Below are 27,060 nucleotides of genomic sequence, written 5' to 3' on the forward strand. Positions count from 1 at the left end.
GGTCACTACGGAGCCACTTTTCTACCATGCAGAAAGGGCCCCCCTTTGACAATGGCCTTTCCCCCACTGAAAGCCCCGAGTGGTTGTCCCGTATCTACCACAGTGCTTTTCCACCTGGTCCACGAGGTCCCGCAGAGTGGCCTTTGGGGTGACAGCCCCCCACACGCACCCTGTTTCCTCTGAACGTCCTTCGCGCTCACCACACTACGATTTCAAGGGTTCTAAATTATTTTACAGCATTTCATGTTGTCACTGAACTTGAGTTTTTAAAAAATTCCTAAGGTTACGCTCTTGAGAAGAGGGCTGTTACACCTTAATGACAACGAAACCATGGTGGGAAAAACTCAAAATGCATAAAGATCCCATGCAAGGAAAATCTTACCATCCATATCCGAATCCCATCTGCCAAATAGTACACCTGTGCAAACTCCTCGCTCAGGGCTGTGTGGCCCCCACTTTTTACTGGGGAGAGGAGATAAGGAGAGGGCGCTCAGTTAGCTCAATTCACTACTGCGACCAAATCAGTTTATGATGCGACCAAATCAAATTTATGCACAAATCAGTTTCTAAACCTCCTAACACTACTAACACAGAGTCTTTTCCCTGAGGCACACACATTGCGGGCAGGAAGACGCTTGGACGTAATAAAGATCAGTTAAGCCACAAATACCTGGAATGGGTTCTCTGTGTTACTTCAAACTAACCCTTTTCAAGTGAACAACATCTGAAACGGACACACTATTAAACGGGGTAAGATATTTAAAGTAAAAATATGAGAGTAAATTATCAAAAATATTAAAAGAGTATTAAAAGTGGATAAAAAATAGTTATTAAAAAATAATAATTATTATTATTGACATGAAAAAGGTTCACGGTATAAATTAAGTAAAAAAGGTCAGCTTTCAAACAGTGTAAACAAAATTATCTATTTATAAAGAACATATGAATTTAAAACACAGTGTGCACGTAGGTACATATATACCGTAAGGCCAGGTAGATATGCAGAAATATGTTAATAGACTTGTTCTTGAACTGATGAGATTATAATTGATCGTTATTTTCAGCTTTTCTGTACTTTTTAAGTTCCTCCATGGGTATTATTCTTACAATCAGAAACATAACAAAAAAGTTGTTTGTTTAAAAGAAAGACCTATGAGCCCTGCTTCTTTCTTGTCTTGTAAAAACCCAAGGAGAATGTGTCAGAACAGCATGATGCTTTCTGGCAAGCGGACATATGATGCGAGGACAATTTTCTGAACGTGCAGGATGTGCCGGGCTCTATACCAGGCCCTGGGGACACAATGCTGACGAACACAGACCTGGACCCTGCCCTCACGTAGTTTCCCGTCTAGGTCAAAGACTCCTGCCATATATTTCTAGTGCGAAAGGTTGACCAACTTTTACACAAAGGTGACCAAGTGATCTAGACAAGGGCCACCCTTAAAGTAGCCCATCCCTCAGGACCTGTGAACAGCCCTAAGGAACTGAGGGCCTCCAACGGTGCCTCCAAAGCCCGAGTGGCGGGTATCCTGGGAACAGCCTATATTCGGCAAAGTGTTCCAAGTTCCCACATCAGACTGTGTGTTTCTCTCCTGAAATAAGATATGTGATATCTGAACACAATCTGAAAAAGAGCTAGGGAACTGGCAACCAGCCAAAAATTTTGTTTCTCAGGGTTTGTTGGTTATTTTTTTAATTGTTACTTTAAGTAGACCCCACTCCCAACGTGGGGCTTGAACTCACGACCTCGATGTCAAGAGTCGCAGGCTCTACCGACAAAACCAGCCAGGTGTTCCTGCTTCCTAGCTGTCAACTCACACGGCTTTTGTCCATCTACTGAGACGGTCCAGCTCTCTTACTATAATTTGATTGTGAAAACATACACTGGATTTTTGCTTCAAGACCTGACAGGACACATCGCCACCCCCTAGCAGAGATACACTCTTCCATGGGACGGCTGTTTTCATAAATCACTCGTGCCTCCATGTGGATTTTGTTTACTTGAGCAGCTTCTTAAAGGAAATAGTTAAGAATTGAAGGAGGAGGGATTAATGGAGATGTTTTAGAAATCAGGAAATAAACTCTGCAAAGTGAGCTCCAAAGAACAGGGCAAAAAGGGCAGCAGTGACCCTCGCGGTGATCGCGGTAACAGCAGCCGTCAATGACCTGCTCAGGTGGGAGAAACCACCCACGCCCGCTCATCCCATCTGCGCCACAGAAGTGCTCGGGGACACCCCATGTCGTCTTTAGGGAGAGTGTGAGATGTTCTTCCCTTGAAAGACGACGAGGAGAGAGATTATTATGAGGCCGCAGGCTGCACGCACAGTGGACACAGGTGCGCGCGACGGCAAGGAGCCTGCTGCCCACAGAGGAGGCTGAGCAGGGGCAACGCTACAGGAGCTGTGTGTGCAGGTGCGAGCGGACACCTCCGCTCCCGTCCCCGATTATCAGCACACTGAGTGACCTCAACGGGTCCGGGCGTAACCGGCATCTCTTGGAAGGTCAGAGCCACCGGCCCCCAGTTTACAGTTTTGCCTGAGACTAAACCCAAGTCAGGGTTTCCTCCCGTTAAACTTGCTGGCAGTTTTCCATGAGATTTGTGGAGAAAGAAGTGACCTGTCGATTAGGAGACTCAAGGCCACTTGCCACGCACGACAATCCACTGACTATAAACTGGTCACGCATCTCTTGACCGGCAGAGTAGGACTTAATGAGATGGAAGTCTACGGTGGTAGAAACACGTTCATATTTGAAAATATTTTAAAATTTTCACTTAAGATACGCTTTCTTAAAACTTAGCAACTGGCCTTCGGATGAGAAATATTCCCTGTAGTATAAGTTACCATATTTCTGCAGCTTCTCATATAAGTCTGGAGTACGACACACCAGAGCAGCAAAGGTGGCGTTCACAGCTTGATCAATAGTGGAACCAGCAACTCTATCTGTCTTTGGGGCCTGTTTTCTACATGCCTGTATGAGTCCCTTGCACAGTTCTGACAGTGGCCCACAGCAGCTCTGGGCAGGGTCTGCCTGTACAAACTCAAGAAGGAGACGGCGGCAGGGGTCCTCGGGGATGCGCGTGACCTGGAACAACAACAACAACGGGTCCCGGTGAGCGCAGCCGTTCGAGGGGTACGGTTCGGCGAGCACCTGCCGGGCCGGAGGAGAAGGACAAAACACGGGGTGCTCTGGGGAAACCACACAGGTACACGGGTTGAAAACCAGGGTAAACATAGGGAGATGGTGAGGGCGTGAACCCAGCGCCACCACAGAGCAAAAGGTTATCGAGCACCAAATGCCAGGGAGGGATGCCCAGTGCCGAGAGCCCACCGGACAGAGCCCCCGGGGCGGCTGATGTCACGAAGAAGAGCCTCTGGGAGGGAGTGGGCTTCGGGCCGGACCCTGAAGACTGAGCCGGAGTCAAGAGTCAGCGGCGAGACTGACCTGGCCTTAAGTCTCACCCGGGGCTGGGCGGTGGGTGGGGGTGAAAAGGGCAGACTGGCGAGGTGAAAGGAGATGGGATAGAGCCTCGACCGTCATACCGAGGAGCTCGGACTTCACCCTGGGGGCACTGGGAGCCATTACTGGTGCTCGGCAGTGGGATGACAAAGGACGATAAGACGATGCCGCAGCTAAAAAGCCACATCTACAGAGAGAGGATGGCGGGGGAGAGGCCCTGGACCCTCAGCTAACCTCCGAGTGACTTGGGGGAGGGAGGGACAAGAGGTAGAGCAGGGACAGAGGGCAGGGCGACGGAAAGGGGACGAGAGGCAAACTTGTTTAGTTGACGAAATACCACGAGCGCCGCCGTTCACGGACAAGAGTGCAACACGAATCGTTCACTCCGTCTGACTCAGCGGGCACCAGCGGCGGACTCAACTGGCCGGTTCAGCAGCTCCGTGCAGAGAGCCTTCCTGAGCACCTACGCCACTCGGCTGGGGTCACCCACCACCCACCGAGCGTGCAGTGTGGACACCAGGTGAACCAGGGGTGGACCCTGCCTCCCAGGGGCTAACAGCTGGCGGGGGGTGGGGGAGTGGGAGGGACGCTTCGTGATTCAAAGCGGCGACGGTGAGCGAGCGGACTCCACTGCAGGGAGAAAGACGCCAGGACAGTAAATACCTCCTTACTATCCTGGCGCGGGCTAGTGGGCCAGCTGGCTGCTAATCCCAGCTCCAGACACAGCTGATGCCGGAAGACCGGTTTCCACAGCGGGGAGTTCAGGACCGCCGCCATTTTTGCCGGGGGCACGGCCACGTCGCCCCCTAACTCTGGAAAGAGAAGAAGGCTCGTGAGAGCTCTGTTCTCCCGGCGACACCGAGAGTCTGTCAACTGCCCAAAAGGAGGTTTCAACCACTGGGCGCTCGAAGATGAGCAAGGGATCCACGCAGTTACCGCAACATGACTGCGGCACTTGATAAACACCCCTCCCCACCGCGAACCCATCCTGTGCCACCGGCTCAGCTCCGGGGCATTGCTGGAGACCGGGCACAGGTGTTCAGGGACACGGGAAATGCTCACAAGGTGTAAGCTTGGGTTTGCAAAAAAAATGAGAATTAAATACGCACCCTTGTGTGCTTATGAGCAGATGTAAAAAAAGACTGGGTGGAGCTATATTAAAATGTTAATACTTTTCCCCACTAGGAATGGCTTTTCTCCTTGATTTTCCCAGTATGCAATTTCTATGACATTCTACTTTTACAATCGGAAAGCCTCAAAAAGTGAAAGAGAAATGAAATACATGAGGAAGTTTTATTCTATAATTATTGTTTCTTAGATGCATTTAATAACTAAGCTGAAAAATCACCTTACGGCAAAATCCACATTCCCATATTTAACAAAAACCCTCATGTGGTTAAAGGATACAGAGCTTATTCTATTTCTGGCTTCCAGATTTCACTAACAAGAGCGAAGAAAACAACAGCAATGCTGCTGAACACCAGCCCCGTGCCCCATGTGCCCTCTGTGACAGGCTCCAAAGTCCACGTCAAGAAACTACGGAAATAACACCCAGTGGACACCGTGCTCCGGTTTGGTCTAGAGGGCCCTGTGACGGGGCACCACCTGGCCCTCCCCCACGGACTCACTGTGCGTAGACTTGAGCGCCATGCACTGGGCAGCGAGGCGACCCAGCAGCCGGGAAACAAGCAGTTGTAAATCCGACGCCCACGACACGGCCACGTCAGGCAGACCGTAGGCCGTGACTGTGAACTTGTAGCCCCACTCATTGTTACTGCTGTCAGAGTGGAAGAGGAACTGGAGCCGCGGGCCAGCCTTAAAGGTCACTTTCTAGAGAGAAACACAGAAGCCACGAGAAAGCGCCACTTCGGTACCGAGCCCGTTCTCCAAGACTCAAAAAATCTAAATCCAAAACCAGTCTGTATTCTCGCCATTCTATCTGGCCACGCCCACCGAGGTGATGAAGGAGAAACGTACAACGCAACGACTGGAACAGAAAATTCACCCCTGCACCTAGTGAGGCTCTCTAAACCCCGGACGCCCATCTCGGCCAGAAACGGTGCTTGTGCGTCCCTCCGCTCCCTGCCAAGACCACCGACAGCGGAGAGGAAACCCCGCGCCAGAAAACGCGGCGGGGCCCTCCTGGCTCTCCCCACATGCTCCGGGCCTTCCGGGACCCACTGGCCCTTGCACACTGAGGATCCCAACTCCCCGTTCACACCGGACAATGTGACACACACCAGGGACTGGCAAGTTTCCTGTGAAGAGCCAGACAGTAAATTATTAGACCCCTGGGGCCGTGTGGTCTCTGCTGCGACCACTCAACTCTACACTGCAGCACCAAAGCAGCCAGAAACGACACGTGAACCAACGGGGGCGAGGCCACATTCCGAGATACCTCTACCTACGAAACAGAGGACCGGCTGTCGTTTGTGAACTGACACCAGCCCTCCCTTTTACGAGAGTGTGACCAACACTTCCCCTCAACACCCAGCCGCCCTTCCCCCCACAGGCTGCCAAAGGCAGAGGCTCGGTCCGGAAGTGCACACGCCACCTCCTCCTGGGAGCACCACTCACCTTGGGCCACTTGTCAGTGCCGACTCTGGTGTCATAGCGTGTCTTTCCACCTCTAGCGTCGGTAAATTCCAGATAATCGTACCTGTGAAGGCAGAACCGCTGTTACCCGGCCTCGCTCACGTTAAGCGTTTCCGCCAGGGGGAAGCGTGAGCGTCTTACCGCTTCTCAGTCTCACACCGCTCATCAAATTCCACCTCAAAACAGGTTGCGCCCGGGCTAACAAAGACGGACACCTCGTGGCAGTTGTTCTCATAGTTGTGCGCAGACTCCTTCGTCCACGTGTGTAACACCACCGGACGCTCCTGTGGCCAAGGCTCCACATCGAGCTGCACAAACGAACAAGCAAGCAAGAGAGCGTCCCTCGCTTCGTGTCCACACACGCAGGCAACGGGGCTGCCGCGTTAGCACCCGGGCAGACGGCGTGGGCAGCCGACACAAACTGCCGCACGGACTCAAAGTATCCCGGGGTTCCACCCGCGCGCCCCGGTCACCACGCGTCTCCCCCCGAGCAGTGGCTTTTAGGGCACTACAGTGCTTCCGTGATTAGCTTCTGTCTTCTGGCTGGGGCAGAGCTGATTCCTGGAGACCACTCACTACCCACTTGAATTTCCAGTGCGAAAAAAACACCGAATGTGGGACCTTGGCAAATCTGAGCTCATCTCCTCTTCGCCCTCCCTGTGTTTTTGTCTTTGCCTTTTCACCTTGAAAGTAGGCTTTATGATACATGCCCTCTCTCTTTCCACAGAGTTATTTTGAGATTAAAAGAAGATAGTGAAAAATCTTTGTGTCCTGTAAGGTTAAGGAGGGAGAAAATTCTTTTAAATACCCAACCTTCGAATTTGCCTTTCGACATACGTTCTCTCTTCTAGACTTCAATCTGGTTTTCACTTACGCGGCTTTTATGTAAGTTCATGTGCTAGGAAAGGAAATTAACCTAGGTATAGCTTCCTTTCGGACGCTGATCAGGCCAGACCAGCTGGGGCCACCCTTTATCCTTGTTAGCAAACCAGCGAGAGGCAGTCGGGGCGGGGTCCTCCCAGAGGCAGTCTGTTCATGTAGATGTGCATGATGTAGGTTTCGTTCAGCAGCATCATATCACTCTCAAGAGGGGACGCAGAGGGGCTCAAATGCCCACTCGAATTACCGTATTTGGCCCTCCTTCAGGGTCACTGCACAGCTGCTTCAACAGTTCCGGGAGCGTGCTGAACTCTCTCAGGAGCACACAGTGCGAAACGTCCAGAGTGCAGAAGTCCAGGAGAAAGATGACCTAAAAGGAAGATTAACAAAGCACTGGGCGCCTGCCTCAGACTCTGCCCAGGGCTGCGGGCCACCGACCCCTCCTGCTTCACAAAGGCCGTCACCGTGTCTTACCAGTTGACGAGCTGCCATCGAAAACACCGAATTACACAATTTCTCTACAAGGGTCTTTCCACTATACTGTGACAAAAGGGATTCCAAAATCACTCTCAAGCTCGCCAGAAACTGTGCCACATCTACCAAAACATAAAGACAGTAATTAATATTATACACGGTAGAAACGTCACTTGCTTGGTCGTCTTCAAGGACAGAGCTGGAGAGGGTCACAGACGCTGTAGGGGGATTCCACGTCAGAAAGACCACGAGACCACTATGTTTCCCTCTGGGAAGGAAAAGCAGTGCAAATCTCAAGAAAGATCACTTTTAAAGTGAGTTAATTTTTTTTTTTTTTTTTGTCTTTACTACTTTTTGACAAGGTGGAGACACCACCCGTGTGAGTGAAGGGTTACTGGCTGACGGACCCGGCCGCCAGGCTGCCTCTCCCTTTGCTCGGTGGCCCCAGGGCTCTACTCCATCAGCAGTTTTGTCACAATGCTGAGACCAAATGTAAGAGAGCTGAATTTTCCACACCCGCGGTTCTCAGAACCTGGTGGCTGTCATGTAACTAATTCTCTGTGAGTTTACAGGACATGAGTATGAGGATTTTCGGTATCTGCAAAGACCACAGCAGGGCTCACATATACCTTAGATTTTAAAAATTCAGGATTTTCTTTTTTGGATAACTTGATTAAAATGGACATGACAGACTCTATTGAAGAGTGCTGCACATCCAGGAGCAATGTTTAGGCTGTGAAATGATCTGATCCCACAACAAAAAACACTTAGGCAGGGCGCCTGGGTGGCTCACTCGGTTGAGCATCCGAATTTAGCTCGGGTCATGATCTCGCAGTTCATGGGTTCGAGTCCCGCATCCGGCTCTGTGCTGACATCTTGGAGCTGGAGCCTGCTTCAGATTCTGTGTCTCCCTCTCCCTCTGCCCTCCACAGCCCCCTCCCCCCACCATTCATGCTCTGTCTCTGTCTCTCTCAAAAATGAATAAACATTAAAAAAAAAATTTTTTTTAACCCATTTAGGCATACTATCACATTCAGCAGAAAATTCTGGGCCAAAAGACATGCCATAGAGTTCTATTTTAAGAAGAAAAAAACCACCCAGAGACAGGTATAACCTGTAACAAAGAAGAGAAAACCATACGCGTACTCCATGCGTGAGGCACTAAAGAGGACGGTCAAAACCCAGACACCTCTCTCTTCCCATGGCTTCGTGTCCAGCACCGACACTCACACTGGTCGAGGAGGTCCGCGGCGAGCTCTCGGGCTCCGGAGTGCGTGCTCTTCAGCTGCAGGTAGCACCAGGACAGCAGGCTGCCTTGGACCGCCCAGAACAGGGAGAAGAGCACAGAGCCGGCCTCCCCTTGGGCCCCACTGAGCACCAACAGCTCACACTAGGAGGGAGGAAACAGATACAATGTTTACAGCCAGCTCTTCACAGAACACAGGCATGGGCGTTCTCCGAGAACAGGCATCGCTGGCAAAAAATTCTAGGGAAATGGGGAATAGCTAAGAAAGGGCTTTCAGCTTTTCGAAACCGAGCACGAAAAACGGCATTATGAAAGGTCCTCTCTCGCCCTCCAGCTTTCCAGGTGGTTTTCACTGCATGTGCCCTCCCCTCAGCCCCTTACAAGACTCATTCCACCGGTCACCTCTTCTCTCTGACATCTGTAAACCCCCTTTCCCTCTGGATCCTTCCCCTGATCCTTCACCCACACCTCTCCCACCTTAAAAATAATTCCTCACCCTCCACTGCCCTCTAACCAGCAACTTTATTCTCCAGAGGCTCTCTGAAGAGAGCCTCTAGGGATTTATCACCTCTAGGGATAAATTCATGTGCAAAAGAACCCCAAGATGTGTTCTTTCACAATTTCCGTGTTATTGCCCCAATCTGGAAACAACCCGATTACCCCTGCAAAGTAAAATGGATAAATAAATCACAGCCGAGTCTCAAAAACGCCGTTGAGGGAAAACAGCATGTCCCAGCAGACTGTGCGTACGCCACGTGACTCCGTTAATGGCTGACGCCAGGTGAAACAAAGCTGCTGTGTTTGAAAAGCTAGAAAGAAAACCCAGGAAATGATCAATATAAACTTCAGAAGGGTGGTTGCCTGGAGAGGAAGGAGGATGGTGAGCCATGGACAGGCATGTGGGTGGGCAGGGAGATTTCAAAACTACCCGGACTGTTTAGTTCTCAAAATGGACAGGTGGTCTTTAAACTGCCTGTCGGTAGGTCCTCTTTTGTAGGTGAGCTCCGTTTTCCAAAGTTGCCTTTCCCCAGGAGGCATCAGCCACCACCTAGGGGACAAAACCTTATCACTCAACCTTAACGTCAGTGGCTCTCCTGACGTTCAGGAGACTGAACGTTCACTGTCCTTGAAACTCCCTCTTCCCTGGGCTTCTGTCTCCCAGGATCTCTTCCCGACACTCCTTCCTCCTCTCCTGGCTGCCTTTTTAGTGAGATGCTCCTCAAGACGCCCACAGGTGGGCGGCGTGAGGGTGGGGGGCGGGCGGGCACCACAGTCACGGCTTCGACTCTCAGCTCTTGGTCAACGGCTGCGGAATTTTCAGCACTGACTCCGCTCCTGAGTGTCCAGGGGCTCTTGCCGCCTCGAGTCCTGCCGGAGCCCCAAAGTCAGCATGTTCTAAGTCTATCCGTGATCATTCTCTTCTTCAAATACCGGCCTCTGCCCATCTCGTCAGTGGCCTTTAGCACACGCACGAATGTGGACGTGGTGGAAGGAAAGACAGAGGAGCACGAGGGAGGCTAACAGACACCACAAACACGGACGAGCAGCAGGTGGAGGCTGCAGGAGGACCCTTAAGGGAGACTCAAGAGAGGGGCCGAAGAGTCTGGAAATGAGATAGAAGGCAGAAAGCAGCCAAACAGAACATTCACGTGACAGCATGGGCAGAGTGCTGACCGAGAACAGGTAAGGCTTGGGCGGTCAGCACGTTGCCGTAAAGAACACGGGCATCGCTGCGGGAGACCAACATCCCTGGACTCCAAGTAATCCTAGGTCAGCACCGTGGCCTGCCGCAGGGCGACCCTGGCAAATGACAACCCAGCACAGCCCAAGCCCTCTCCCTAAAAGCAAAGCAGCCGGGAATGAATGAAAGTGTGGCTCAGGCAGCAACACGGAAACAGGAAAGCGCCAACAAAAAAACACGTAGGAGACTCAAAGACACTAAAGTTCAGCCACAAAAAACACGTTATCGTGAGGTCGCCGTCATTAAATGTCCCAAGGATGTGGTCTGGCCTGTCCCATGGTCACAGCTGCCCTGGTCCATGTTTAGTCCAGAGAGCAATTCTTGGTCCCCCAGTCACAGGGGTTGGTCCCGTCAGAGTCCCAGCGGTGCCTCGTCTAATGCAGATCCTGAATCCTGTCCCGAGAGGCTCTGAACCAGGAGCCTGCAGTGGGGCCTAGAAACCCAAATTTCTGATCAAATTCACCAGGTGAAGCTGACCAAGTGGACACAAAGACTACATCCTGAAAAACAGAATCCTTTGTGTTAAAAAAAATAAAGTGAAAGTTTAAAAATATCATTAGCAGAGGAAAAAGAGTCTACTTTTTCAGACTTAATTAGCCTATGAGTTGGCTAAGTAATCTTAAATTAAAGGGGAAAAAAAAAGCTAAAGTTCCACAGAACCCACACCACAGGTTCACACGAAGCGCTGGGCTCTCGGAAGCACACCAGAGGGGACACCGCCAAACCCCTTCCTCTTTCTCAGAGAAAGTCTTAGCGACTTTTCCCCACACGTATTGCTTGCTGACGACCAGGGGATAGGCAGGGGTCCCTCCCTGGCAGGTGATCAGGAGCCAAGGCAGGCTGGCCAACGTTTGTGCGCATCTATAACGGCCACAGGGACAGGCTACGTGCACACTGTGACTGAGGCTGATGGAGGCGGCGCCACGATCACTGGACCACGGGCACCTCCTGGCACGGGGGAAGGAAGCACAGCGGCCACTAGTTACCTCTCGAGCAGCGACGGACAGGAGGACGCTCATGACCGCCAGCACGTCACTGCTGTTCATGCTGGCCACGTCACCCTTCTCAGGCAAGAGCAGAAGGCCACCTGGATCCTTATCACTGAAAGGACACAAATCGGTCACGACACCTTGTTTCAGAAAGGGCATTTTCAGGCATTTGTCTTACAAGTTTCTAAAAAGAAACCTAGCAAGATTTCAGTGTCAGTTCTATGGGACGTGAGCAGTCTGGGTCAGAAAAAGGGCCCCGTCCCAGCTGGGCCCGTGGCACGGTCTATCCCCACGTCCTTAAGAAGCACAGGCCCGAAAATTCTCACGTCCTTAGAAGAGATTCTGAGAAGTAAATCTGATGCGTAAATCACCTTGATGACCAGCAGGAAATACAGCTAATCTCACGACGGCCAACCGGACAACCACAGCCAAACATCCGTGTCTTCAAATGTCCCCACATGGCCTCCCAGATTCTTCCACCACCCGATACTCGAATCTGAACACACGTTCTCCGTCCACAGCAGACGTGACTTGACTTGCAGGCAGGAGCTGTGGCCATTAGCTCCCTCCCTCCTTCGAGAGCCCACGCCTCCGGGAGCGCAGCCCAGGCCCAAGTCCTGCCCTCCCCACACTTCCTTTGCTCAACCACCATTCCGTGCTGCTGGCTTCTCAGACTTGACCACAGGACCCCAAACTCCTTTGGCTTGTTTCTGTCTTCAAAAATCACTTAGAAACCAAAGTGCTTAGAGAGAGCCTCAGTGGGTTCTGTTCTAAACAGTCTCTCAAGGACGGAGACGTGGAATAAGCTGTTCACAAGATTATCATCCCACCACTGTTTTTGTCCCTCCCGTGACCTGTGGTGTGTCACTCTAGAAACCCAGCTTAGCAGAGTAAGGGGACGGCTAAAGAAAATGGCAAACGTTTGGAACATCAGACAACTGAAAGGAATTGCAAACATACCTAAAATACGTGCACAGTGACCGGAAGGTGAGCTGCAGAGACTGCTTGTGCTCTTGCTCGGTGACATTCTTCTAGAAAAAAAAGAGAGCGCACAGTCAGACAACCTGCCCAGAGACCCTCATCTAGAAGACCAGAGAGCGGACAGTCGGGGAACCTGTTCCACAACATTCCAGAGACTGGAGCACCAGGAAGTGCCACTGCCCACGGTTTGCAGGTGTGGGGCATACACTTCACGGCACCCAACTGAGAGTGGCCTGGTGCTCGGCGGGAGCGACACCACCTGCGTAAACGAAAGACGGCAGGTTGGCTTTTGTCCACTGCTAAAGTTAACATTTTCGAGCTCTCCTGCAGGACATCTTGATACAAATGTTTAAGAAGATACATTTTCCATCCCTGGGCACAACACTGTAAGAGGAAAGGCAGGGACACAGTGCATCTCTTGTGAACCTTCTGTTTGTTTTTACCAGGATCTAAGCTTTCTCTATACAAGCCAGACAGGCTACAGTGACAGTTCCAGGAATCACATCTGCTGCTGGGGCTGCTGGGCTACTTTAGGGGCACTTTCTTCATTCCGTGAACGTACTCAGCGTCTACCATTACGTGAGGCACTGAAGGGGATTTCCGGAGGATTTAAGACGGAGGGTGCAGCCGGGCAAAGGAGGGTGGGAGAGACAAGAGACGCTGTTCGATCCATGAGCATGAGGAGGGAACACAGAGCCCTCAGCCAGTGCTGTCAGAAGGGGCGGGCAGAGGCAAAGTGACAGAGCTCCTCTGCTAACGGACAGCAATGTCACTCAAGAGGTCGTACGCCCTCTATTTTGACGTGTGGGACACGAGCCAGCAAAAACCATCATTGCACAGCTGCCTGGCAAAGGCCTTTAGGAATCAAGCAGGACACGGTCCCGCCACAGTCCAGCAGGTCAGGCCGGCGGCTGCTGTCAAAGGCTACGACTCGGCATGAACGCGGACCCTCCAGGTGATGTGCGAATTCTGCAGAGAGCTGCGAACAACCAAAGACCCTTCCTCCCCTCTGAAACCTTCCACAACCACCTGGCCCCAACACGAGTCTCCTCGAAACACGTGACGCACATGCGGCCACTTTTTCCTCGTGGCAGGGCGGGCCTCTGGTGTCGGGGACCACACGTGATGCTTCTGCCGTTCCTCCTGTCTTAACCTGCATCCCACAGAGCACCTCACTACACCTGCTAATTCACTGCTGCGTTCAGAAATGCTTTCTGAAATTCTGTATCTGGTTTTCCCCACTAAATTCCTACCAGTAACTTTACCAGCAGGTGCTTGTCCTCACAGACAGTAAAAAATAACCTATAACCATATCACCTGTAGGTAATTATTTGTTTTATTCTTTCCAATTACTATGTCTAAATTACCATAGTAATTTCCAATTACTATGTCTAAAAAAAGTTTAAAATTTCTTTCCCTTGTCCTGCCACACTGGCCAGGCCCTCTAATGCGACATCACAGGGAAGCGGTGACCAGTAAGCATCCTTGTCCTGCTCCTCATTCTGAAAGGGATGCCTCCAGTGACCCACCATTCAGCCTATTATGTATGAAAGGTTTGGGATATACACCCTCCCCCAGACTGAGGGAGCTCCTTCCTGTTTTGAGTTTGCTAACGCTTTTGTCGTTTTCATCATCATCAGAATTTAACCTTTTTTAAAGCTGTTTTCTGTACTTGCTGATATAACTTTTTCCTCTGATTTCATTTATTAATTTTGTAACGTTAAACCACCCTTCCATTCCTAGGGTAAATCCAACTCAGTCAGGGTTTTGTTTATATTTTATTGGACTGATTCACTAACACTTTGCTAGGATTTTTCTAACTTTGTTTCCAATAAGATTGGCCTATAATTCTGCTTTCTTACACAGTCTTTATTCATGTCTCCCTGTATTTAACCATCTCTGGAATACTGGAAACCCTGGAGTTTCCTGACCTAGAGGTCTTTGGTGTGGCTTAGAGAAATTTCTGTTCTGTCTCACATCATCATTCACGTCTTTTTTTCATGACTCATACTCATTTCCACACAGAAATACCGCCTTCAGAATTAAAAATCTGGATCTTTGTACAGGATATTCCACTTGGTAACATAACTTTTATCAACATGAAAAGCACTTTTCACTCCCCACTACTAATGTGTGAGTGACAAGGAGAAGGGGTCTGGGAAGATTCTATTTCATTACAGATATAAGCTGAAGTATTGACGAATGGGTCAGGGATTTCCTTTGAAACAATACTGGAGGAAGGGCAGGGAGAGCAGATAAGGCGGATCACAAAGGAAACAAGATTAGCCCGAGTTTACAACTGATGAATCGAGGTGATGGGTACATACAGGGTAGGAGGTATTATATTTAGTCTAGTTCTGTACTTGTTTCAGATTTTCCCATCATAAAAAGTTAGACTGTTGAAAAGAATGCTTGGTTGTAAGCAAATCAGGAAGATGAAGGAACTAGGCTCCTTCCTCTTTGTAACACAACAGGCCAGGCACTAGGGCTGGAATTATCCGCCGTCCCCACCTTGAGGATGGAGCTCTGTCCTTAGACGCTCATGTCCCACACACAACGCTGCAGACAGTGAGTATTAAACACACACCTGGAAGACTGAAACCGGGGAGGCATTCAGAGGAAACAAAGACTAGCCCATTTCACCCGACGTCTGAGTGAATGCTCACCATCATGGCAAAGAGGTGGTCCCGTCGGGTCTGTCGATCGGGAAAGAAGATGGCAGCCCCATTAAGAAGGGTGTTCTTGACTTCTTGCTTTAACGTTGCCATGGGCACGGAGTCTCCATCCAGCCTATCCACCACTGATGAAAATGAACAAGGACTCAGCTCTAACACGTCCCCTCTGTTCACTCACAACACGTACGTCTGCTTTAACCAGCCTGTAAACTCCCTGCTCCCCACTGTGTGCTCAGCACCTCTGCCCAGGCGAGGCAGAACTCAAATAAAGACTGCATGCACCAGTTTCTATTTCGTTATCTCCGGGTCCTTTTGAGACACAACTCGGCAAAGCCTTAAAAGTAACTTCTCGTGGCCACCTGGGTTTTAGCCTCAGTTTGTCATCATCACTCTCCCTCAGGCCAGGGTCTTCACTAAAGACTGAACAGTATGACAGTGATCACTCTCAGTGTCACACCCCTATACGTCAGAAACCAGGAGGAAACCACCGACCAGAGAATAAATCCTGAGCTCAACACAGGACCCGAGGAAACTGTCCTTTTCTAAAGCAGTGATCCCTCTCCTGAGCCTGCATGACCACAGGACCCTGTTCCTATAGTGGGAGGCTGTGCCAGCACAGGGTCCCGTTAAAGACGAGCACACTCCCTACCGTCACACAAGTGCGTGTGGAGCTCCTTGGCAGCCCCCGCCCCTGCAGGGCTCTGCCGGGGAGCCTTTGCGTCCTGAGAGGCGGCCGGCCCGTCGCTCCGCAGCACGGAGAAACAGCTCTGCAGGAGGCGCAGAAGCAGGGTTTGGGCACAGATGCATTCTTCCCTCGGACTACAGAGAGACAGAGTATCAGAGAGCAAAACGGGAGGTTGTTTTTACCCTCCAAAGCCAACAGCTGTCTCCAAAGGCCTCCCCAGACCCATGGGGCACAGTAAAAACAGTGCCGGCGGGAGAAAGAGAGGCAGAACACAATCAATGCTGTACCAGGTAGCAGCTGAAAACACAGCCCCTGTGGGGCAAGTGGGCACTCGGGAGCCCACGTCTTCCCCTGCACAGTGACGGTTCTCCCACAATACTCTAGCTGCTCACCCCGCCAGGCCGGAATAAGGGTCTGATGTCAAAATGTGTGCAGAAACACTGCCCAAAGTATGTTATAGAAACAGGAGGTGTTATCTTTAACAATAACCAATATTTCAAGTGAGAATATAAACTAGCGAGAAGTTGGGCGCCTGGGTGGCTCAGTTGGTTAAGCGTCCGACTTTGGCTCAGGTTATGATCTCACGGTTCATGAGTTCAAGCCCCACATCGGGCTCTAGGCTGACAGTCCAGAGCCTGCTTCGAATCTTGTGTCCCCCCCCCGCCCCTCCCCCGCTTGTGGTCTCCCAAAAATAAACAAATGTTCAAAAAATAAATAAATAAACTTGTGAGAAGTCAAAAAATCTTGGAAGAAAAACTGGTCTATTTAGAATGCAAAACTTAGTGTTTTCAGTTTTGTTTATATGATTATCACCTTATAACAAATTCTGACCTACTTTTGCTTTAATTTACTGTAAAAATTCCAGAAGATCTGCAAATCAAGACCCGCGAAGTCCAGAAAAGATTTGTATTTTAAGCCACTTTCCTTCTGCTGCACCTAAAAAATTATAAAAAATAAGTTACAAATAAAATAGAGAAATTCATTTAGAGAAATACCGTAATGGCTCATTTCCTCCTTGATCTGGAAGAAGGAGGTGGCTCACATGTGTAAAACTCCCACGTAACTGATGCTCACTCTTAATAACTAAAAAGTGTGTGAACAATGACTTTTGGTGTGAAACTTTCTACGATACATATGTGCGTGCGCGTCTGTGTACGAAAGTACACGTCTGCGTAATGTACGCGCACACGCCCCACCCCCACCGGCCCCCAACCAGAGTCCAGGTCCACAAACGCCACACACGAACATAAGTGAGTCTCCACGTGGTGAAGAGCCCTCCCCAGGAGCACCCTTTCAGACCCGCGCCTGCCTGCATGTAGGCCCGAAGGGGAGCTGTGCGCTAACACTCCCGCTGCTCCGAGGCAGCCCCTCTCCTTTGCTATTTCCTGCTGGGACAGGACAGCTTGAGAAACAAAGACCAAACAAACACAGATAAACTGAGGTACAGCCTCCAAACGTGCTGAGGCAGAACGGAGGCCAACAGTGGACGCGGCTGCTCCCGCCGATCCCTGAGCTAAGTCACCACCTCTGTGGGGGTGGCGGCTAGAATCTTCCCTGGAGTGAGCGGTCTCTGTGTTTTTATTAGTGAGCGTACAAGTCAGTATCGAAAACGCAAATGATTTCACATCTGGACATTTTGGTACTTTTAGGGAATAAGCAGAATTCACCTGTACTTCAGAAATAATTCTCCCAGGACTTAAGGAGGACGTAAACCCCATAAAGCTGTCGTGTCTCCCTAGTCTACCACCACCAACGCCCAGCACCTCACTCCCCGGCTCTTCCGGGGTCATCCAGGCAGCACAATGCCGGCCGCACACGCTCACTCCGCACGCTTCAGCAGGGTCAGGTTTCACCGGTCGTTCACTTCCCTCAATGTCACCATTGATTTTCCCAAAGGAATGAGATCTAACAACTGAGAAAGCTCTACCAGGTCATGGGCGAGCTGCTGAATGAACTGAAGGGTCCTGAGCAGCAGGGTGGCCCCGCAGACGCCGTCCTCCGTGTCCTTTATGCAGCGGGTGCAGACGACGTGCTGCTCTGCCCCGGTTCTCGCCGGCCGGAGATGCCCACTGATGCTGAGGCCTTGCACTCCCAAGCGCTCTGCCGACTCCTGGCGGGTGCAGAGGAACTTCACCATCAAATACTAGAAAGGAAAGACAGATTGAAGGGGAAGGACTCAGCAGCGTGTTCCATGGAACACAAATGGAAGGGGTGACGTTAACAACCTACTAGGTCCCACTCTGCCTAGCACAAGGCGCAAAACAGAAGTCCAACATCCACAGAAACAGAAGAAAGACAATACGAGTGCCGAACCAAGTCAGGTTTGGGGAAGGATCACAGTAAGGGAAATGGCATGACCCCCTCTCATCAGGGCAAACACAGGGTAAGACGGGATGAATCCGGGAAGTACGTGTGCTCTGTGGCCCAGTTATTTTGAAAGAGAGATCGGGTATGTGGTGACAAGAGTCAACAACAAATGCCCTAAGGAATCCTCTCAAAGCCCCCAACTAACACAGACAACCCACGGCCCGGGATGCAGCCTTGTCCGCGCAAAGCCAAAGCCACCCGCAAGCTCACCTCCTATGCAACATCGGCCTCTTACCGTGGAAGCTCTTCTGCCAAGAGCCATCCAGACTCCACGACTCAAATGCATAAATGTCTACCCAGCGCGTACAGGCCCTACGGACAGTTCTCATTCCTCTCACTGAAGCTTCTCGCTAAGACTTACACGAAGCTTTAGTTAAGAAAGCGAAGCGGACAGTCGTCGTGTCTCCCGCACCGCGGGCACAGCACACCTTCCGCTCGCCCAGCTGTGCGCCCCTTCCCCACACGTGCCGGCCTGGCCCCAGGCGATGACGTGATCGGCTCTCCACACCTGGCGGCACACCGCCTCTCCTGGGAAGCCTTCCCTGGTGACCTCCAGGCGGGGCGGGGCGGGGCGGGGCGGGACGCTGTTCCTCTGGCCACAGACCCCGAACGTCCCACCATCGTAGTGTCGCCCATCGGTCCCAGGCACAGCTGGCTCGGGGGCGGGCACGCGCCAACCCCTCCGTCAACACGCACGCAGTGAAAGGAGGGGGCGGGCACGCGTGCGAAGGCCACGACTCGCGACTGCTTACTTGGGCGACTCTGCACTGTTGCAGCTTCACGTCTGCTTCGTCCCATTCCTCTTCGAGCTCAAACCAGCCAACAGGGTCTTCCTCTCCAAGGTCACCAGGGGAGCAGCCAGCCCTGTAAGCACAAGGGTGATCACAAAACACCGTCCTACTTCTAAGCTCCTCAAGGGTCTGAGTGGCATTAACTTGCATGTGCGACCTGTCAAGGGACAACCAGGGAGCGGGTGTAGCACCTGCGTCTCTAAGCACGTGAAGCGGCTGGTGGTGATTTCCTCCCCACTCCTCAGCCTCCAAACGTAATCTGGGCACTGAAGAGAAAGTTTGCTTTTCTAGATAGCCGGCACATGTGAAGGATGAGACACAAACCCAAGGTGTCTTAGATGAGCAGGTCAGGAATAAGGAAAGATGCAACAGCCACTGTGTGCTTCTAGAAAGATCCAAAGGAGAGGGAGGTTCGGTTTTCTCTCCCGAGGTCTGGCTCATATACATACGACCAGCCTGTGGTTTAGTTCCCTTTCAACAACCAAAGGGTAAGAGCCTGGGAGCTTTCAGACCCTGGAGCTCCGAAAAAGGAAAACTTCAGCCTCTGTCATTTCTTCCTGTTCCTTAAAAGTTCCTTCCAGGAAAGCATTTCAGGCTAAAGACGCACAACTCTGTGCCACCTCTTTTTAAAAACTAGACATTTGAATCGTACTCCCTTTTCAGGAATTAAATAACCAAAGGAGAAAAAGGCAGTCTTTTTCAGGTAACACTCCTAAAACTTTCCACTAGTTAATCTGTAATACAGCCGGCAAGCTGGCAACACGGGAGTGCTCTGTGTGAGAAGCGAACGTGGGCATTCATGGCAAGAAGGGGGAAGAGATTAAGGACTCGGGGTAGGTTCTGTAACAGGCACAAAAAGTGTTCTCTTCTTAACATAAGTCAAGAGGATACTTTCTTTTTAAAAAAAAAATTTTTTTTAATGTTTGTTTATTTTTGACACAGAGACAGAGCATGAGCGGGGGAGGGGCAGAGAGAGAGAGGGAGACACAGAATCCGAAGCAGTCTCCAGGCTCCGAGCCGTCAGCACAGAGCCCGACGAGGGGCTCAAACCCACAGACCGTGAGATCATGACCTGAGCTGAAGTTGGACGCTCAACCGACTGAGCCACCCAGGTGCCCCACTTTCTTTTTTTTTTAATGTTTATTTATTCCTTTTTGAGAGAGAGTGAGTGCACGTGAGTGGGGAAGGAAAGAGAGAGAGGAGAGGGAGAGAGAGAATCCCAAGCAGGCTCTGCACTGTCAGCACAAAGCCCGACACAGGGGCTCAATCCAACAAACCATGAGATCACGACCTAAGCCAAAATCAAGAGTCAGACACTTAACTAACCGAGCCACCCAGACGTCCCAGCTTAAGCCCCTCTGAGCATAAACCTTTCATGACCTCGTTAACCCTAAACCCAATGGGACAGGTGGTATTCTGTCTTAACCCAAAACCACTTCAATGAGTTTCATCAGTATTGTGTTTGAGGATTTTTTTAATTCACTCTGTGGCAGCCATCAAGAAAATCTCTGAGATGGAGAGACAGCTGTCTGGGTGTCAGACACAAAGGGAAGCAACCTCGTTCAGTGCACCACACAGCAATCAGACAGCGGACTCTGGGCGTGCTGACTGATCCACATCCGGCCAGAGAGACAAAGATAAAAAAAAAAGGGGGGAAGAAGACAGATGCATGTACATTAACATTTTGATTTCCAAACTGGAGACAGACTGGTAACACAGAGGCTAGCCAAAGCAGGATTCCTGAGTAGTTCAGGCTGGAACCGGAAGCTAAAAATCAGTAAGGGTGTAGTGACTAGGCTACATTTAAGTTATAAAAAAAAAAAAAAAAAAAAAAAAAATCCTATATGTGAAAGATCTTGTTTAATAGCAGGTTTAGGGGAAAAACTTCTTTTAATATGTCCCAAGAATGGGAGAGAGCTGCTTAAAAACAAGTGTAATCTCTAGTTACCATTAAAAAAAAAAAGGGCATCTTTTAAAAAGGCATACATTTGTGGTGGGGAGGGAGACTTTAGGGGTGAAGGATATTTGGAGGGCTGGAATTAAGGGCACGGAATGTGGATCTCAACTGAATATAATCTAACTACTGAAGCGCCGTGAGCTCTCCGTCCTCAAGAGTGTTCTAGAGACTGAATGACCATTTGTCTTGGTGGCACTTGGAATGTCACCAAAGGAAGTACAGCAGGGAGAGGGAGTCATTCTAGATCCCGGACACCCCAAGTGTGGTCCGTGGGTGGGGAGCGTCAGTCACCTGAGAGCTTCCTACAAGTCAAAGTCTCAGACCCCGCCCAGAACCACCGGATCAGAATCCACACCGAACACCGTGCACACTTAGCATTCACTACTGGACCACAGCTAGAGCCCTCCGTGAGCTCTAGCGCCCTGTCACCCAAGACGCGCTGCAGCAAGATCAGCAAGTCTGGGGCTCGGCTCCGTGAGCTCTAACCTGCCACTAGGAGTGAGGGAGGCAACGCGGCCCGAGGGTCACCAATGACCTGTGGCTAAATCTGGCAGGTTCACGCGCAGACTTGATCCCACTGACCCTGGGTCACATCTGACACCGCTGCCCACCCCCTAGTTGCTTTCACATCACTCCCCCTGGCTTCACGATGACACACGAAGGCCTTCCTACTGCCTCGCTGGCTGTTTCTTGGGCTCCTTTTTTCTCCGTTGCCTCTTAAATGTTGGTGCCTCTCAGCATGCCGGTCTGTACGGTCTTTCTTCACTTCCTGGCCCACACACTCTTCCAGAACGATCTAACTCACTTAAATGATCATTTAACTGTCTCTATCTATCGGTAGCTTCAATACGCCTCTTCCAGACTCCTGACACACTTACCCAACTAGTTGTCAAGTACCTCAAGGTGTCCCTAAACCTCACATTCAACAGGATCAAAACGGAGCTCACCACCTTCCTCACAGACCTGTTTTCCTGCATATTTTCTATGAGAGAAAGGCACTCCCAATGTCCCCACCTGCCCAAGCCAAAATCCCAGGCCTCCCTGACGCCCACACCATACTCCCTCCTCTGCTCTACACTCAGTGACCTTCTGGCGGTCTCTCGGTGGGTCGCCACCTCTCCATCCCTGCCAGGGCTCTGGCCAAAGTGACCCATGCCGCCGGCTGCCTCCTCCCATCCCACCCTGCCTCCACGCTGGCTCTCCCCCGCCCATGCGACACACAGCATGGTCTAGAACGGTACTGGTAAAACACACATCTAGTCTCTCTGTTCTTCTCTCTGAAACTCCTCAACACTACACCGACCGCCCTCCCTTGCTTAAAGGATACAGTCCAAGCCCTGACCCAGAGACAGAAAGACCTTCAGAGACTCGGCCCCTTCCTGGCCCTCCAGTTCCACGTTCCGCCACTCTCTACCTCAAAGTCCTTGTGGCACCTGCAGGACCCTGAAGCCCCCACCCCCTCCGTGCTTCCCCTGTGAGTTCACAAATCTGCTCTGCTCTCTGCTCAAGGTCTCTCCTTCTATTCCTTCGAGCGGCTGACCACCTGTACGTCATCCTTAGCTCTTAATGCTGACGGTACTCCCTCCAGGGTCACCCCTCCCAGAACCCCCATCCCTCCTCTCCTGCCCAGTGCGGACAACACTGACGCTGCTCATCTGAAAGGACAGCACCACAGAACAGGGACTGTGCCAACGTGCTCAATGTGTCTCTTTGGCGCCCGGAATCAGGCCCAGTGCAGAGCTGGGTGCTTAAAAACATCTCCAATAAAAGCATGACTAGGAGGAGGGAGGCTGGGGCATGTAAACTTCCGGGTGGCTGGGAGACTGAAGACAGTCCAGACACGTATCAGCACCCAGCCATTCTGGAGACGCCTCGACCTGGTCACAGAAGGAATGGGTTAGGGTCTACGAACAAATTAAAACATGTCTTCAGATGCTGCTAGAAAGCAATGAATGCTCATGGCCACTGAGGATGGCTTAGGGGCACCTCATCTATGAAGACATAAACACATAGGAGAATTTTACCAATAGGAGAATGCATACAGTCTTATTAACTACAAAAATTTTTATTCTGTTCCTTACCTGCTTTTTACAAACTGCCTGAATTCCTGAAGTTTCCATTTATCATACTTTTCAAACCTTTTGAAGTGTTCTTCTGCGTGAAATTTCTCAGAAGATGAGTTGTAGGCAAACACCAACCCGCACTGGGCCCCAATGCCACCACGTCGAACCTGGAAACAGAGATCCAGATGAAGTACGCTGAAGGTGCTAAGGTCCTGTGGCTGCTTTGTTTCCAAAAACTACGGTGAAATTCAAACAGCTTAAAGCAAAATCAAACCAACAAAATATAAACATATTTTTGAATATGTTAAGAGTAAAAAAAAGCTGCTTCCTAAGAAAGGATTCTTTCTCTTTCTCAGTCCTTATGTTCACACCTTCCCAGACAACAGTCTATTCATCTCTGTGTCCCTGTCCTCGGCTACAGGCCTGGCACAGAGTAATCATTAGATAATCGATGAAAACCCAGTGTCACAGACCTCTGAAGCATAATTCTATCTTTTCGTAAATGTTTATTTATTTTTGAGAGAGAGACAGACACACAGACACAGGGCACAAGGAGGGGAGGGGCAGAGAGAAAGAGACACAGAATCCGAAGCAGGCTCCAGGCTCCAAGCCATCAGCACAGAGCCTGACGTGGGCTCAAACCCATGAACTGCAAGATTATGACCCAAGCTGAAGTCAGACACTTAGCCAACTGAGTCACCCAGGCATCCTACATAACCCTATTTTTAAAACAGTAGTAACGTTGCTTAAAGAAGGCAGCATGGGAATTACCATAATTCTGATCTGTGTAACTTGGAAGGCAGATTCAGTTCCTGTAGAAAAAATAGTACTTGCTCTGGTTTTTCCAGTCTCTGTAAGAAACCCTGCAAAAGGGAAACACTGAAGTTACGATGACTGCCTCATTTGTTCACTCACTTGACAACCTCCAGAACGTTCCCCTTCTTCACCAAATAGGCAATGTTCCAAGCAGTGCGGCGAGCACAAGAGGGGCGTGTGCGGATGACGGACTGGCTGGCCAAGAAGACGGATGAGGAAGACACAAACACCCTGGACGAGGAAGAGAGCCCACCGCCACGTGAAGAGCACGTCAGCCCCTACCGGGTTAGCACTAGGGAAGGAGTGAGGCTTCCTTCCAGATGCTCCAGATGCCAGATGAGCCACACCAAGAAATACCCTTCCCTCAAATTATGTTCTCAGCAACACCATATGCCTCGATCTGCTGAGTCTCTTACTGCTTTAAGATGACACGATAGGAACATAATCCAAACTTAAAAACGCTAACTTTTTATATTCCAAGATGGCGAACCCTTGCTTTTCAAAACTCAAGGCTCTCAACTACTTTGAAATTGTTACAAGCGATTGGCCCTTAGCAGATTACAGGGCCGTGATAATGAAGGCACACAAACGGTTCAAGGACCACCACCCAGCAGAGGCCAACACGGTGTGCAGCCTGCGTGTTCTGAGCACCCCAGAGCCCCACGCGTGGTCTCACGTGGCCGCAGCCCTTCCCACTCACAAAACACAGACACACCTACCACTCACCGTCTCTCGTCCACGGCTCGACGAGGAGGTTTTCGGGCCCTGATTTCTCTTCCTTCCCTTTGACATCACAGGCCTGAAGGATCAACTGGAGAGGTTTACCTGATCAAAGACAAGACAGAGAACGAGAGCCTTAACCCAGCACTATGAAAAAAATAAAGACTAGCAGACACATCAGTGGAAATGGAGCGTCTGTGGACACCACACTACTAAAAATGTACCTGTTGAAAAACAAAAGCAGAGAAGCGATGCTGGACAAAAGTTATGCTTTCCTGAAAGAGACCAAGTACAGCTTTATGTCCCTACATGATTCCACGAAGAGGTCTCTAAAACACCACTATTCAGAAACAAAGTATATTGTAAGACGGGGTAACAGCATACGTTCAACATACTTGGGAGAGGGAGTTCTAAGATAGTGTTTTGGAGCCAAAAATTAATTTTGTTGTAACTGCATTTAAATACATAAATAATATCTTACGCTTTGGGGTTTTGTTTCTTTAATACACCTGCGGGCAAATTTTGAAAGTTTTAAAAATTACAAAAATCACCATTTGCTATGATGACCTGAAACCTTTTCCTTTTTCTCTTCTGTTAATAATGTTGTAGTGATGGGGCGCCTGGGTGGCTCAGTCGGTTGAGCGTCCGACTTCAGCTCAGGTCACGATCTCACAGCTTGTGGGTTTGAGCCCCGTGTCAGGCTCTGTGCTGACAGCTTGGAGCCTGGAGCCTGCTTCAGATTCCGTGCCTCCCTTTCTCTCTGCCCCAACACACTCGCATTCTGTCTCTGTCTCTCTCAAAAATAAATAAATGTTAAAAAAAAAAAAAATTTTTTTTTAAACTTAAATAATACTGTAGTGAGAACCCACTAACCTGTACTCCAACCCAGAACTAGAACACTGCCGATAATAAACATCCCCTCACGTTTTACGCCCCCACCCAGCGTTCCCTACCTAAACAACTGCTCATCTGAATTGAAAAGCGTCCTGGAGAGTATTTCCCAGACACTACATATCCCCCCCTCATGCAGCCGTGCCTGCTATGGGCCCCCTACCCAACCAAAAAATTATCTTTTAAAATTTAGGGGGGAAAATGGATTTATAACACATTAATTGTCTGCCTTTAAAAATTAAACATAAAATAAATCATTAAGTCGTATTAAGGCAAAAGTACAAAGATCATGACAGAAACAGCACGGTTTGCCCATTACTACAGGGACGGGATCCACTACTGTACTTTGCAGACAGAAACTTCAGCACCAGAAGCCAGGATGGCAAAGAAGTTGTTCCTCACAGCCCAACTGAGAAGGGTCGGCAGACAGCGTCACGACGGGCCCGGGTGGGCAAAGCGGTGGCAGGCCTGTGGAGCTCACGGGAGGCAGAGGGATGCCGTCTAAGACGAGGATCCGGTTCTCTCCTCCTCCACAGGGGAGACAGTCCAACTCCCCAACCCTCTTGGTCTACACAGGCGGTGTAACTACAGTGACCTGATCCACAAACTACCCGAGGACATAAGATGCCAGGAAGTCCCACGTTAATGATGGGGGTTTTTTTTGCTATTGTTGTTTTATTTTAGAGAGAGAGAGCATGCGTGAGAGGGGCAGACGGAGAGAGGGGCACAGATTGACGGAGAGAGAGAATCCCAAGAATCGATGGAGAGGTCGATCCTATGACCCTGGGATCAAGACCGGAGCAGAAATCAAGAGTCAGACACTCAACCGACCGAGCCCCCCAGGCGCCCCTCGGTAACAGTGGTTTTCTGGCTTGTCCATCCCGGGAGCCTGCGTCACTTACCGTATTTAAGGAGCAGGTTCTGCCTGACTGATGCCATGGAGGAGATGAGGGACGAGGCTTCGTAGCGTGTGTCCAGGTGGTCAGTGATGGCACAGAGAGAGTTCAGCACTTTGGCGACACTTCCTCTTGCTAGTGCAAAAGCCAGAAGGGTCAGCTCCACCTCTGGAGTCGAACAGCAGCTATGAGCAAAGAACGAAAAACTTTTCACTTCCTAAAAACGTGAGAACATCAAGGTAGCCCAAACCCCACGTAATTGACCACCAGAAGTAAAACCGACCTATTGTGTGCTTTCTGTATGTTTACCAGAAATACTTTCTCAAAATCCTCAAGATAACCTAAAGAAAAATTAAATCAACCTAGAGGACTAGGAAATTAAAGCCTCACCTCTGTCTCCTTAATCTGTAAGTATTAAACAATACTAACAATATCAACTTTAACAAATCAAACAATAAGTAAATAAACCACAAATAAAGAAGCTCCTACAAGAAGCCGCTGCTCTAAGAATGACGACTGGGTGAGGACCGGGTTGGGAGCTCAGTCCTCCGACACCAACAGGGTATTTTAGACGTATTGCACCATATGCTTCTCGGTCATTTTAAACACATCACGTACAAACTGCTTCCTGTTAAATGTTTATTTATTTATTTTTGAGAGGGACAGAGCGAAGAGAGCGAGTGTGCCAGGGCAAGCAAGACCTCCGACAAGCTACTACGGGGCCTCGGCCAGGCCTGTGGACCAGCGGCTGTACAGGCAGGCAAGCGGATGCCGCCCAAGGCCACCACGTAAGCAGAGGGACGGTGGGACACCGGTTCTGGCTGCAGCAGAGAAC

The 27,060-nt window shown here is 50.2% G+C and overlaps 1 protein-coding gene across 4 annotated transcripts in view; it reads right to left on the reverse strand.

The window, feature by feature from the left end:
* ZZEF1 (zinc finger ZZ-type and EF-hand domain containing 1) overlaps positions 1–27,060 on the reverse strand; it is a 101,117-nt gene that overhangs the window by 44,870 nt on the left and 29,187 nt on the right. For 2 of the 4 annotated variants that reach the window (XM_042917010.1, XM_042917008.1), the window contains exons 8-27: positions 26,232–26,410; positions 24,445–24,543; positions 23,674–23,765; positions 22,921–23,069; positions 18,844–18,955; positions 17,652–17,867; positions 16,560–16,660; positions 15,689–15,858; positions 15,031–15,164; positions 12,344–12,411; positions 11,381–11,495; positions 8,638–8,797; positions 7,408–7,529; positions 7,181–7,303; positions 6,196–6,362; positions 6,037–6,118; positions 5,088–5,289; positions 4,123–4,271; positions 2,844–3,084; positions 383–462 (exon numbers count right to left, since the gene is read on the reverse strand). In XM_042917010.1, the coding sequence (XP_042772944.1) occupies positions 383–462; positions 2,844–3,084; positions 4,123–4,271; positions 5,088–5,289; positions 6,037–6,118; positions 6,196–6,362; positions 7,181–7,303; positions 7,408–7,529; positions 8,638–8,797; positions 11,381–11,495; positions 12,344–12,411; positions 15,031–15,164; positions 15,689–15,858; positions 16,560–16,660; positions 17,652–17,867; positions 18,844–18,955; positions 22,921–23,069; positions 23,674–23,765; positions 24,445–24,543; positions 26,232–26,410 (2,761 nt within the window). Of the gene's footprint in view, positions 1–382; positions 463–2,843; positions 3,085–4,122; positions 4,272–5,087; positions 5,290–6,036; positions 6,119–6,195; positions 6,363–7,180; positions 7,304–7,407; positions 7,530–8,637; positions 8,798–11,380; positions 11,496–12,343; positions 12,415–15,030; positions 15,165–15,688; positions 15,859–16,559; positions 16,661–17,651; positions 17,868–18,843; positions 18,956–22,920; positions 23,070–23,673; positions 23,766–24,444; positions 24,544–26,231; positions 26,411–27,060 lie in introns of all 4 variants that reach the window. The other 2 variants (XM_042917009.1, XM_042917007.1) reach the window with 1 other exon arrangement.

The sequence above is a fragment of the Panthera leo genome, chromosome E1, assembly GCF_018350215.1.
Source record: "Panthera leo isolate Ple1 chromosome E1, P.leo_Ple1_pat1.1, whole genome shotgun sequence".
NCBI lineage: Eukaryota > Metazoa > Chordata > Mammalia > Carnivora > Felidae > Panthera > Panthera leo.